The 14803-nt window shown below is 33.6% G+C and overlaps 1 protein-coding gene across 1 annotated transcript in view; it reads left to right on the plus strand.

Moving 5' to 3' along the window:
• LOC136034376 (calcium homeostasis endoplasmic reticulum protein-like) overlaps positions 1-14430 on the plus strand; it is a 72957-nt gene extending 58527 nt beyond the window's left edge. Inside the window, exons 11-14 of the mRNA XM_065715518.1 lie at positions 2909-3042; positions 7722-7892; positions 9829-9981; positions 14072-14430. Of these exons, the coding sequence (XP_065571590.1) occupies positions 2909-3042; positions 7722-7892; positions 9829-9981; positions 14072-14369 (756 nt within the window). The 3' untranslated portion in view covers positions 14370-14430. The remainder of the gene's footprint in view (positions 1-2908; positions 3043-7721; positions 7893-9828; positions 9982-14071) is intronic.
• Positions 14431-14803: the final 373 nt, after the last annotated feature.

Raw genomic sequence — 14803 nt, forward strand, 5'->3', positions numbered from 1 at the left:
TGTAATAATTTTCTTTATACAGTATTTCTCCTATATAAAAATATTCATAGTTTACGCCAGTAGTTGACAACATTTGGTTTGCGTGGAGTAAGTTCAAGGGTTTTGCAAAACTACATTGATGATGTGCAGTATTTAATCATAACAGAAGAAGTAGGGGTAGATCATATGTTTCAAATAAAATATTTCTTTCATTGTAACATTATTTGATAATGTAAATTACGATGTATTTCCTATAGAGTATTCCTTGTCTTGCAAGCATTAATTCAAATCAGAATCTTCGTTCTTAGAGTAATAATTGAGAAGTGCCTGACTTCTAAGAACCTTTTAGTCATCAGATAATAGATTATGAGTAAGTGTTCATTTCAGCCGATAAAAGAGCTTATTCTTGTATGGTATATTCGACAAATATATTAAAATGATTAGTGTTATGTGCGAAAATGACATCGCTGTGGTTAAGGTAGCTCGTTTCATATTGAGTCTGAAGCTAACCAGGGTTGCGTTCTATTTCCATTTAAATGTATCGTTTTGATGGACTTAGTCCTAAGAAACATGACAAAGGCTATGAGAGAGCATGGAACCAAATGGAAGAGTGAAACTCTCCTAGACTTAGGTTGTGCGAATAATTCGAGTGTCCCTGATGAAAACGTTTGCAAAATGAACGCCATAGAGGCTTTGTAGAATATGATTGGATTTTATTTAATGGCGTTGGAGGAGTTGTAGGTTTTGAGAGTTCAGAGTGCATGAATAGATCTGAAAATAATTTTTTGATGGATTTTGATGGAATTTGAGGACTAATTTTGATGGATTTAGTCCTCAGAAACATGGTAAAGGCTATGAGAGAAAACTCCTATGAGTAACTATGAGTAGACTATGAGTAAAACTCCCAGACTTAGGTTTTGCGAATAATTCGTGTGTCCCTGATGAAAACGTTTGCAAAATGAACGCTATAGAGGCTTTGTAGGGTATGATTGGATTTTATTAAAGGCGTTGGAGGAGTTGTAGGTTTTGAGAGTTCAGAGTGCATGAATAGATTTGAAAATAATTTGATGGATTTTTCGATGGAATTTGATGGAATTTGAGGACTAATTTTGATGGATTTAGTCCTCAGAAACATACTAAAGGCTATGAGAGAAAACTCCTTTGAGTAACTATGAGTAGACTATGAGTAAAACTCCCAGACTTAGGTTTTGCGAATAATTTGAGTGTCCCTGATGAAAATGTTTGTAAAATGAACGCTATAGAGGCTTTGTAGGGTTTGATTGGATTTTACTAAAGACGTTGGAGTAGTTGTAGGTTTTGGGAGTTCAGAGTGCATGAATAGATTTGAAAATAATTTGTAGAAGACAAAGTCACATGGACTGGGAATAAATGAAACCAAAGAGGTGATGTTGAGTACCGATCAAATGGATCAAGTGGGTAGTTTCACTTACCTGGGTAGTATTGTTCCTAAAATGGTGGATGCAGTAAATAAGTTTAAGGTAAAATAACCAAGGACCAGGTTTTTTTTTTCCACGGTTGAAAAATCTGAAGAATTGGAACATAAATCTGTAGACCAAGATAATAATATTGGAAGCTACATGGATGGTGATCCAGTATGGTTTTGAAACGTAGGTACTTCGGAACACAGAGGAGGATTTTCTAGATGTTTTACAGAGAAATTGTCTACGGATTGTTTCGGGTACACGTTTGACTGACTGTATTTTAAGCAGTAAGTTGTAGGAAAAATGAAGTCCTATACCGCTTTCTTGGGTTATAATGAGATGGTTAGGACGCGTTTTGCGGATGATGGATACCAGATTGCTGAAGATTGTGCTTTTTGACCATCTTGGGTCGTACGAATAACAGTTCGTCCCCGAATGTGTCGGGAGAGGTTGTAAGAAAGGACTTCTAGAAACTTTGAACTTCTGGGGATGGCTCAAAGAGGGAAGCTTTGAATATATTGGGATAAAGAAGGAGCTCATGCATCTGGGTTAGCCTCGGGAAGCTTGATGTTGAAGTAAGTTGTGGCAGTAGCAATTTGAATTAAGTTTTTGATTGTGGTGAAAAAATATAACTGAGTTTGATTATAGTGTAAATGGTGTAACAGGGTTCTATTACAAAACAATTATTGAGAAGCTCTTGTTTGTGTGACAGCGTAGGTTTAGTAAAGGAATTCTAGCTAAGATGCAGCTGTCATGATATTGAATTTTTTATTGAGGGGTAAAGAAGGAGCAAGGTAAACAATCCTTATTTTTGATTATGACTAAGAATAACTCCAAAATTGCTGCTGTATTCTATCCAGGCACTTAAGCATGGGGAACCTGGTTAAGAACCCATCCTCTATCCTGAAGTTCAAAAATTTATATATTACTAGTGAGATACTAGGTGGACTTTCTACTAGAGAATTTTTTTTCGTTTTTCTCATTGCTGTGATTTTCAGACACGCAATTTTATTAGTAACTGTTAGTGATTTCTAATGTCGAGATACCGCTTCAATATTTACAAGGTTTTCACTTTTGACCCGGAACCCTTCACCCTGGAAACTTCTTAAATCCCCCTCCGCGTTACCAAACATTTATTTTAAAGGTAAAAGTGAAGAATACGGCATTGGGATTTACAATACCTATTTGGCGGTGCTGATCTCCGTTTCTTGGCCCTTCAGCCTGGAAGTGCTATGGGGGAATTGGGGGCCAACCATCCTGCGCTGTCGCACACCGTTCGTGTTTAACTTCCCCAGATTTCTCCAGGTAACCATTTAGGGTTAGGTCGACTCTGGCCGAGTTTAGTCACGTCACTGACCCCGTCCCAAATTAAATATTTGGGTATACTAGGATTCGAACCCTCGCCCTCGGACAAACGATTCTAAATCCAGCGCACCAATCCAGTCGACTTTTATTTTACTATACATTAATTGTTGTTTCTTTTTAAGGCTGACGATTCAAGTTACAAGTCTCTAGACCCCAAGAAAATACGTCTTCCAGCGCCAGTACCGCCAAGTGAGCGACTGATCAAAGCCGTTGAAATGTTCTATGCACCACCTTCTCATGAACGTCCCCGTGATAGGTAGGTCACTGTGTACTCTCTAATAATTTATTTTAGTCTTGAACGTTATCTCAACGTTCGAGTTTGATGATGATTATTAGGCACCTGGTATCTTTTTATCTGCTCGTATATTCCGATGTTTTCTTATATTGCCGGTATATATTTAGGTCTATGATTTTATTGCTAGCTAGGAATTATAACCGAAGTCATCCCTAATTCTTTGGTCATGTATTTACATAAGAAAAAAAAGACTTTAGGGTGCTGCATTTAGTGAAATCGGTCTTTACATACTTCTTTTATTCTATTATTTTTATTCTTTTATTCTTCTTTTATTCTTTTATTCCTCTTTTATTCTTCTATTCATTTTCTGTCTTCGAGTATCATGTATTTGATCAATTTTTAATCCTGAATTATATAATCAGCATGATTGCATCACTTTAGGAACAATTCTCCGACTACGTTAAAAAAACGCAAACACTTCCAAAACACCAAAAAAACTATTTCTGGAGGAATAGTTACAGAGAGAGCAGCAATCTTATTTTAATTTCTTGTTCAACCGATGTTTATTATGTATCTTATCTCTTTAACGAGCAGCAACTATATATATATATATATATATATATATATATATATATATATATATATATATATATATATATATATATATATATATATATATATATATATATATATATATATATATATATATATATATATGTATATATATATATATATATATATATATATATATATATATATATATATATATATATATATATCTATATATATAAAAATAAGTTGTCTGTGTGTGGATCTGTGGATCAGGTGACGTCACCTGAAAAAACTGGATCAGGTGACTTCAAAACTGAAAAAACTAAAAAAAGGCAAAAACTACAAAAAAAACTAAAAACTAATAAAAAAAATAAAAAAGCTAAAAAACTAAAAAAACTAAAAAAAGGCAAAAACTACAAAAAAAAACTAAAAACTAATAAAAAAGCTAAAAAACTAAAAAAACTAAAAAAAGGTAAAAAACTAAAAAAACTAACTACAAAAAAAACAAAAAACTAATAAAAAAAATAAAAAAGCTAAAAAACTAAAAAAACTAAAAAAAGGCAAAAACTACAAAAAAAACTAAAAACTAATAAAAAAGCTAAAAAACTAAAAAAACTAAAAAAAGGCAAAAACTACAAAAAAACTAAAAACTAATAAAAAAATAAAAAAGCTAAAAAACTAAAAAAAAACTAAAAAAAGGTAAAAAACTAAAAAAACTAAAAACTAAAAAAAACTAAAAAAAAGGAAAAAACTGAAAAATAAGCTAAAATAAAGGTAAAAACCAATAAAAAACTAAAAAAAAAACTGAAAAAACTAAAAAAAGGCAAAAACTACAAAAAAAAACTAAAAACTAATAAAAAAAGTAAAAAAGCTAAAAAACTAAAAAAACTAAAAAAACTAAAAAAAGGTAAAAAACTAAAAAAAATAAAAAATAAAAAAAAACTAAAAAAAGGAAAAAACTGAAAAATAAGCTAAAATAAAGGTAAAAACCAATAAAAAACTAAAAAGAAAAAAAGGAAAAAACTAAAAAAAACTTTCATCTAAAAAACTAAAAAAACTAAAAAAGGTAAAAACTAAAAAAAAAACTAAAAACTAATAAAAAAGCTAAAAAACTAAAAAAACTAAAAAAAGGCAAAAACTACAAAAAAAAACTAAAAACTAATAAAAAAAATAAAAAAGCTAAAAAACTTAAAATAACTAAAAAAAGGTAAAAAACTAAAAAAACTAAAAACTAAAAAAAAGGAAAAAACTGAAAAATAAGCTAAAATAAAGGTAAAAACCAATAAAAAACTAAAAAAAAAACTGAAAAAACTAAAAAAAGGCAAAAACTACAAAAAAACTAATAAAAAAAGTAAAAAAGCTAAAAAACTAAAAAAACTAAAAAAAGGTAAAAAACTAAAAAAAAATAAAAAATAAAAAAAACTAAAAAAAAGGAAAAAACTGAAAAATAAGCTAAAATAAAGGTAAAAACCAATAAAAAACTAAAAAGAAAAAAAGGAAAAAACTAAAAAAAATTTTCATCTAAAAAACTAAAAAAAAACTAAAAAAGGTAAAAACTAAAAGAACTAAAAAAGAAAAAAATAAATGACGACACTCAAAGAGAAAGCGACCAGGACAAAAGGAATGTTCGATTAGCAATCAACAAAGCACCGGGACACAGGGAGTATAAATGACGACCAGGACATAAGTAAAAAAAAAACTAACAAAACTAAAAAGAAGGTAAAAACTACAAAAAAACTAAAAAGAAAAAAAAACTAAAAACTAATAAAAAAACTAAAAAATCTAAAAATCTAAATAAACTAAAAAAGAAAAAAAAAGGAAAAAAAATAAAGGAGAAAAACAAAACTGAAAAACGAATGTATATACAGACCGGGACACCGGGATACAAATGACGACCGGGACACAGGGAATATAAATGACGACCGGGACACAGGGACACAACTACAACGGGGACACCGGGGGAAACAGGGGGATATAAATGACGACCGGGACACCGGGACAGGGAATGGTCGATTAGCAATCACCATCAACAAAGCTCAAGGGCAATCATTAGAATCATGAGGTATAGATCTGAATACAGATTGTTTTCCCATGGACCATTATATGTTGCATGTTCAAGAGTCGGTAAACCTGACAATCTATTTATATGCAAAGACAATGGGACAGCAAAGAATGTTGTATATTCGCAAGTTTCACGTAGTTAAAACCATATATATATATATATATATATATATATATATATAGCTGTGTTGCCCTCAGACGGTTTGGTGCTGCGGTGAGTTGTTGCAATTTCCATTGAATTAAGAAATTCTGGCTTGAATTCAGTTCCTCCCTCTTGTTAAGCCTTCGCAGAATCATACATTTTTTTAGGATTTATATTCTCCGGGGATTCGTTGTTATACTCGCTGTTGCTTCTCTTTTTATATACGTTTCGATGTCTTTATTGCTGTCGTTTTTCTTTTAACCGTAGATTTTAACGTCCATCATTTTCATGTGTGATTTGTTGTGATGCTTGCTGTTGCTAAAAATAATTCAAACTCGTAAGAGCTTGCACCCCAGAAGCTTAGTACGTCAAGGTTGAAGTAAAACAGAACGGAAAGGTGCAGGGAGAGAGAAACTGTAAATGCTGAGAGCGAGAAAACACGGGAGATAGAAACGGGGAACGGGAGAGGATCAAATTGAGAAACGGAGAAATATTTAAACTAAACAACTATATAAAGCCGTATATAATGGGGATATAAGCTAGATAATGATCCCGCTCATCAAGTTTACTATTTTTGCAGCAATTTTCTGAATAAATACTGGACCAGAAGTAACTTTTAGACCAGAAAAAGTAGCAAAATTTTTCTAAGATATATTTAAGAAGGAGAACAGATTAATTTTTGGAAAAATGTTGATTAATATAAATCAACTGATGTTGCTGCTATTATTGACAGTATATCGCAGCCCAAAGCCGCTGGATGGCCAACACAGCTGTATAAGCCTTATCTTTGCCCCATTTAACTCGGAGCTTCGTTCTTTAATGCACGCTTCCATTTATTTTAAAGCCTTTCTTGTGATCTCTTTCGGTACTTAAGTATTATCCAGAACATACTCGAGAAGTGAAGTTAGGTTAGTCGTTATGATATATACAAAAATATAATGCTTTAGCAACAAAATTATGAAAACTACAACAAAGAATTAAGGAAAGCAGGACGCAGTTAATACCTACCCTAACATAAAATAACCAAAATACATACTAAATATTTAATTAAAATATATCTACAATGTAGCTTTACCATTTTAACGTTGAATATGCATTAAGTAAAGTAAGTAAGTAAGACGGTACTAGACCCTTAAGGTCCAAACTGGCGGTGCTTATCTTCGTTTCATGGCCCCTCAGCCAGGAAGTGCAATGGGGGGTTGGGGTCCAACCATCCTGTGCTTTCGCATACCCTTCCTGCTTTCCTTCCCTAGATTTCTCCAGGTACCCATTTAGAGCTGGGTCGACTCTGGCTGAGCTTACAGAGTCACGCCACTTACCCCCGTCCCAAACTAAATAACTGGTTACAACTGGGATTGAACCCGTGCCCATTACTAGTAATCTACATTACTGTTATTTTTTATTATATTCGTATTCTAATATTCGGTTATATTCTCTCAATTTTTCTAAGTTTCTTTTCTGTTTAAACATTGAAGAGCCCGAGAACCCAGACCCCAAATATTTGTTAATTGTTTTTCAGTTTGATAGTTACAGCTCTTTTTCTTCATGATTATACCCAGGAAAGGCATTATCTTGGAATATTTCCTAATACCACTAATAAATCCTTTGTCTGGATTATTTGAGCCCCTTACAACAGTTTCGACCTCTTGACCTAATTGTCCCGGTTACTTGGTTTAATATTCGAGACTCATCAAAATTAGTTCATACCAGCTCTTGATGTGTAGAATCTAAAAATTTCAATTTTTGACGTTCAGGTGTACATTGTAAGCAGTTCCAATTTCAACAAAACAACTTTTTAACTTCGACACAACTCGTTGTTAAATATTTTTACTTGGACATTACTCTAGAAATTTCTTCTGTGTATGAAGTTACTATATGTGTATATTATTTAGTGTATATTAGTATTTATACTGTTCTATTGAAACCCTTAATTTTCGTTCTTTAGTGAGGGCTGGGAAAAATTGGCGTTGTATGAATACTACAAAACAAAAAATCAAGCAAAAAAAGACAAAGAGAGTCAAATTGAAGCTGGATTAAGAGAAAAATCCCCACCAAGAGTTCAAATTGAGAGAGCTACAACACCCGTTCCTCAAAAGGTCAAACGAAGATATAGCAGGTATGGCCCATTATTTTATCAAGGTCTCTGAAAACAAATATAGGTAGTTGCCGGGTATCTGGGATGACGATGAGAACAAGGGTATCCTTGAGGTTTTCGTGACTAAGACAAAACATCGTCGAAATGGAAAAATGTACCCTGCTTCGTGAACTATGACTATTACTAGTAATTTATCACTGTACAGACCCCTCTGTGCAACTTGGTTCTATAGCCCACTATTCTTTTCTGAATATTTATCCTCTTGTGCCATTTTTTTCTCATTTCACACTTTACAGAATTACTGTTCATAAAGGAAAATTTTCTCATTAATGAACAAGAAACTGTGCATACCGTTGATAACACATTCTGTTAGGGCATAAAACGGGCATTCTGTTAGGGCTCAATTATTTTGCACAGAGAGAAAACAGAAGAAGCTATGTGGCTTTCAGCACAATGGTACTTCTGTTAGGGCATAAAACGGGCATTCTGTTAGGGCTCAATTATTTTGCACAGAGAGAAAACAGAAGAAGCTATGTGGCTTTCAGCACAATGGTACTTCTGTTAGGGCATAAAACGGGCATTCTGTTAGGCCTCAATTATTTTGCACAGAGAGAAAACAGAAGAATATATGAAGAACAAAGTCCCGGTGCTTTGTTGATGGTGATTGCTAATCGAACATTCCTTGTGTCCCGGTCGCTTTCTCTTTGAGTGTCCCGGTCGTCATTTATATTCCCTATGTGTCGGTGTCCCGGTCGTCATTTGTATCCCCATGTCCCGGTCTGTAATTTCGTCAGTCGAAAACATGACGTCAGTCAACACACAAACATGTCGTCACCCGACAGACCCACACACACACAGACAACTTATTTTATATATATATATATATATATATATATATATATATATATATATATATATATATATATATATATATGCGTGTGTGTATTCTTTTGTATCTTAATATCAAATATCTTGAGTAATTATAGCACTTGGTAAATGTAATTCAAGTGAATCGACTCCTTTAATTGCATTTTGTTGCGTTGAAAACTGTAAGCTTACTGGTCTTTTTTCTGTCGTATATTTATTAATCTAATAGAAACTAAAACTTCTTTGCAAATTTTCAGGTATTTCTTTAGTTTCAGTTCAAAAATTGTAATTTTATATATTATTTGTAATTTTATGTCATTATATATATATATATATATATATATATATATATATATATATATATATATATATATGCATATACATATATATATATATATGTGTGCGTGTGTGTATTTGTATGATTTTAATAATCCTATTATGCAACAGTAACTGATGTATTTATAATACCTTAGAGCATCGCTAGTCATGCTTTATTTGTGTTATTTATTCTTTTTGTATCTTAATATCAAATATCATGAGTAATTATAGCACTTTTACAAATTTTCTTGTGATTTCGGATTCTTCCTTTTCTTTTAATTGCAATTGATTTGTATTATCGATAATTTTCCTATGATAAAATTTTCTATTATAATTAATCCTAAATTAATTTTTTATTTGGCTCGAATTTTCTGTGAATAAATTCTAATAAAACCAAGAGAATCCTTGGTTTTGCACCCTTTAAAAGAAAAAAACATATGAGTACCAAAGATTTCGGTTTTAGCTCACGATATTTAAGTTTTTTTTCTCGAGGGTCTTCGACCCAATTTTTAAGTTGAACTCATTCTCACCCTCTTATTCCTCCCTGTTTACGCATAAACACTAGTTTCAATTATTTGTCATAACTGTGTCGAAGATTATTCAAAGACAATTAGATAATATTTTGTTGACAGAATATCATATAAATATTGATTTCCTTGTATTTCCTGTGTGCACAAAATTGCAGTTTTCTGGGAGGGACTTCGTGTGAATTCTCCCCTTTCATACGAATCCTTTGAATTTTGTCTGATTATATTTCTTCTGTTTATTTTAGTTTGTCTCCAGAGCGGTCGCCATCAAAATCCCCATCACCGCTACCCTCTCCTAAGAAGCGGGAAAGGAAATCCAGGTCACGTTCACCTATTCCTTATAAGAGAAAATCGCCGTCGCGAGATTTCCGAAGGAGCCCTACACCACCCTCTTTTGGGTATGTAATTTAATCGTTGTTGTATTTATTTGGCTAAGTCTCAACCAAAATTAAAAGAGGCAAATTGCCAGAATCCGAAGTGTAATATTAGGTTATTTGTATGGGAGAATCTTGCCATAATTGATGGGTAAAGAGGACTCAAATATGGAGGTTTAACTTAAAGACTAGTCAGATGTATCACAGATGTTATCACACTAAAACGCCTGCTTTTGAACAAACGTTTCTTTCCATTATAGCGCTCATTTTGAGCGTTTTTTTTGCTGACTTTTAAACGAGATTTTTTTCGATATTATTGAGTTTTTAATATAAATTTTGCGAATTTACTTGTTTTTTTCTTATGTTTACTTCTGTTTCTCTTCAATTCAATTTATTAATATAATACGCATAACAAATAAAATACACTGGGTCACCACGGAGAGACAGAGCTCATGAAATGTGCGGTTCCGAGTTTGGCTTCAAATGTGTTTTTTATAAATGAGATAATAAAAGTACGGATTTTAAGTATTTCTTTGCAAACGGGGTTTATTCGATGATTATTTTATAAAAGAAATAATTGTAAAAAATAAATTGTGTAATGCAACAAAACGGCTTCAAATCGGTAACCTAGTGCATAGTTTGTAGTTCTTAATTGACTTTGCTCTAACTACCTCCGAATTGGTTTTGTAAATCTCATTTTGACAACATCATTTTTAGAGATTTGTCTGACCGAAAGTGTAGAAAAATGAAATTGCCAAACAGTTCGTGGTAACGAACTGTAAGTAAGGAGCGACCCGACTTAATAGTAACTGAAACTCTAAAACACGAAATTTTGATACCATGGATATATCAAAAGAATCAGATTATTATGCTAATTTTAAAAATAAAAGTTTAGTTTTACCCATTAAAGGCTATGAGACTTCGAGTTGCTTGGCTTTTTTGCTGTTTAGCAAATAATAAGCTTACTTAATGTGCTGTTTGGCAACCTAGACAAGCAAATGGTCTTTATTGTAGTAGTAGGACTGTACGGCTGACACGTCCCTGTGTCGGCCGTACAGTGTGCTGCTACGATTCGGGTTCGATCTCTGGGTTTCGTATTACGAAGCTAAGGTTAAACCCAATGCACTTCTACTGGCAAGATCGTTGCTTAATGTCCATATTTTTTAAGTTAAAATAATATACGCAACCTTTTCTGTGAAAAATCCAGCTTATCATCTGCACTTGTTTTCTCTGAAAAAGCTGGAATAAAATGTTGTATATATATAACCATTAAGGGTCAGCACAGTCTAACGATTCCTGTTAAGCATGAGGACTAACTGATGTTACTTCGACAAAATGTAAACTAGCATGTGAATAATTTTTTTTGCTATCTAGTGATCAATTTTAAAAGCTTATTTTACTTCCTCAAGTTACTTACAGTCAATTCTAGGTTGTTGTTTTTTGTTTGTTTGTTTTTTTGGGTTTTTTTTTTCATGTGTTTTGTCACGAAAGTTTTCGTGCGGATAGACAAAGATTGAGTCGGAAATAGTGCATTTTTAGGTAATTAAATTTTTCAGGGAGGATGTTTTAGGGGGGGGGGGCTTAATGTTGCTTCTGGAAAATGTCTGTACTCTGTCCTGAATATAGACATGTTTATTAACGATAAGACGGTAAAAGAGAGATGGAAGAGTACCATTAAGAAAAAGATTTCATAAAATAGAAAATATGTCAAGTCCTATAACTTAACGAACGAGTATTTACGTATGTGAAAGTCAATGCAATTAGCGGGCATGATGTGGTTTAAACCTGGAGTTTAGCTTAGAGGCGATATGAGACGGTGACATTTGTCAAGTTAGTCGAGTTACAAATTGTGTTACCTACAAGATTTGCCCGAAAAACGATGGAACTGGCTACCCCACTGGCTTGCCACCAGAGCGCTCTTAATTACCGGTATCGGTAGTGGGGTCTTACCTAAGCATCACATCACCGGGTAGTAGCATCTGATTAGTGCCAGTGCCTTGCAGAACTAATTGATTTAACAATTCATTCGTGCCGTTTTTTACCAGTGCCTATAACCTGTTTTAGCATAGTGTATTAATGCTCCGCTTGGCAATACGGAGCACCAGGGTTCGATCCTAGCTGCAACAAGGCTAGGCGACAAGCTTTCTACTTGTCCCTGTAAAAAATGCACAACAACTGAAACGTCGAATCGACGCCCTATGTGCCAGCAATGGCTCAGGAGAAAAATGAAATAAACAATATAGTTATATGCCTCAGGACTAGGTTTGTAAATGACAGCGACATTTAGCTTGTGATTTTTATTTACGACTATGAAAGCTGTCTTTGAATAAATGATTTTGGATTTCTGCACAACGAGTCTTGCCTCAAGGATAAACCATCAACACTACTTTCTGCAAGATTATCCTTGCGCACCAAAACATGAAGAGGATTGCCGACCATAGATTTGCGATGGCTTTAGAAAAATCTTTGAAAGGCACCTCAGAAGTTGACTTCCAGGGGACATACAAATCAAGGAAATGGTGTTTGCAATGATGTATCAACACCCAAAGGAGCTTTTTTAAAAAATTTGTAAGTTTTGGTAATATCTGAATCCTTTCCTATTTATAAACACAGTTTCATTGCATTTTGGACGTATCTTGTATCGCAAAATGTGATCTATTGTACAAGCTCTGTTAATTGCTGTATAATAACTATTCAACAACAGAATTTTTCCTTCTTTAGATTCCTTATAGGTAAAGCACATGTTTTAATCTCCTTTGTTTTTTTAGCAGGACGGTTTGTACGCTCTATATATTAATGCATAAACAGTCGGTTTATTTGCAGTCTATGTATAAATATGATGTTTTTGCGTATATTTTACTAATCCTTTTCTTACAGTTAGTTTATCCTCCTTATAATTCATTTCTTTTCATTTTTCTTAATTCTGTTTTTGGGATGTGCCCTTTTTGTTAAAAAATGATCTAGCCTTACTTAAAAACTCGAAGAACTGTGCTTGTTTCATTTATTTTAGGGTCGAGTTCTGGCTTTGTGCCAAAAGAACTAAAGCATGATAGCGTGTATGTGTATTGGATTAACGGCGCTTCTTGACATCTAACGTCATTGCGCCGGCCGTGTAGTGTCTTGCTGTAGCTGATTTGGAACTCTGGACCCCCTGTTACGAAACTGAGATTGAACCTATTTTGCCACCACAGGGCGCCTAAGTACGCTGGCTATCATCCATATCTTTTTTAAGCTACATTTTTTCTGTTTTCTTTATAGAAAATTTGTATTCTATAAAGTTTGAATTCCGTGTCTTTCTTTATAAGAAGACCACTGCTGAACCTACAATAAAAAGACACATGGGCGTATTCTCCGCATATTCCCTGCAATAATGCTAGTAAACATAATGAAACAGCGGATTTTCCAGTTACCAAGATCACATCCTTAGCACCAAGCTCTTTTTTCACTCTTAAAGCATGGCGTGTCATCAGGCAAAGAATACAAATAAGTCACAGCCAGCAAATGTCTTCTTTATACATTTCTCTAGAGGTACATCATTCTCCAGTATATCATGCTTGCCTCGCAGCTGATGAAACCATCCAGCGTACTCTTTTTAGTGTCAGCCCAATTGCGAAGCGATCATTGTCCCCAAGCGTATTTGCCCCAAGTATGGATTTCCTGATTCATTCAATGAAACTCTGAATTCTTGCCTCTCTCCCTGTGATGATAGAATGATTTTCTAAGTGTCCTGCTTCTTTCCGATTTTGTGTGTGCAAATGACGATTTATGTAAAATATATTAGGGAGGCTGGGAGGGGGAAACGAATTTTGCAAGTCGTGACTTATACAGATCTTTATTTAAGAACGGGAAATGGCAGTATGCCAATTTTCATAAAATATTTTGGTTCTGCTTTCGAGAAAAAATGCATATACACATAAACAATTATTGTTCGTTTAGTAAAATAAATAATTAGCCCGTTTTATGCCTATTTGAGGACCCTTCCCCAAGGAAAAGCTGGTTTAAACTAAATCAAATCTTAGGCAAATGTCTGCCATGAGAAGCTATTCTTCTCCTTTTTGATAAGACTTAATATCACATCTGTTTATACATTTCTTCTTCTTCTTCTTTTTTTCAGGGCAACATTTAAACCTCCTGAGCAAAGACTTGATGAAAGTAATCGGGGTCATCAACTCCTGAAAAAGATGGGTTGGGGTGGTGCTGGCCTCGGTTCTCAAGAACAAGGCATAGCTGAACCAATTCAAGGTGGAGAAGTTCGAGATAAGACTGACAGGTACAAGGGTATGGGTGTTGGAAGTGACCCGTTCGAAGAATACAGAAAAAATCGAGGGAATCAATTTGTTGCCCGAATGAGAAATCGAGACGAAGAGAAAAAGGCCCTTTTAGAATCTTTAAAAAAGAAGGAGGGAAAATGAGTAATGTTAGCTATTAGTTGCTGTTTCTTTTTTCAATAAATATAATTTTTATTTAGTAAAACTTGGATGCCGGTTTAGTTTGTGGCTACTTTCGTAGAAAAAAAAAGTTATTTTTGAGTTCGTTTAAAGACTCTCAAAATTTAAAAGGAGCGAGAAAGAAAATCATAGTTTCTGATAAAGTGTCAATAGAGAGATTAGTAAGGGGAGCTTTGAATAGATCGGGGGGTAGGAGGAACTTGCATAAATGTGTTGGCCACAGACGGCTTTGTGCTGTGGTGAGTTGTTAGTTATAGTAGTACTAACTGTAATAGGCCTATAGTAGACCTACAGCAGAAAAATTGCCAAGTAGAATTTCATGTTGAACATTATCTTGACTTAACTGAAAGGGAAGGGAAGATGAAGTCTTGACTGTTTGAAAACTTTTACAGAACACT

The sequence above is a fragment of the Artemia franciscana genome, chromosome 13, assembly GCF_032884065.1.
Source record: "Artemia franciscana chromosome 13, ASM3288406v1, whole genome shotgun sequence".
NCBI classification, from domain to species: Eukaryota; Metazoa; Arthropoda; class Branchiopoda; order Anostraca; family Artemiidae; genus Artemia; species Artemia franciscana.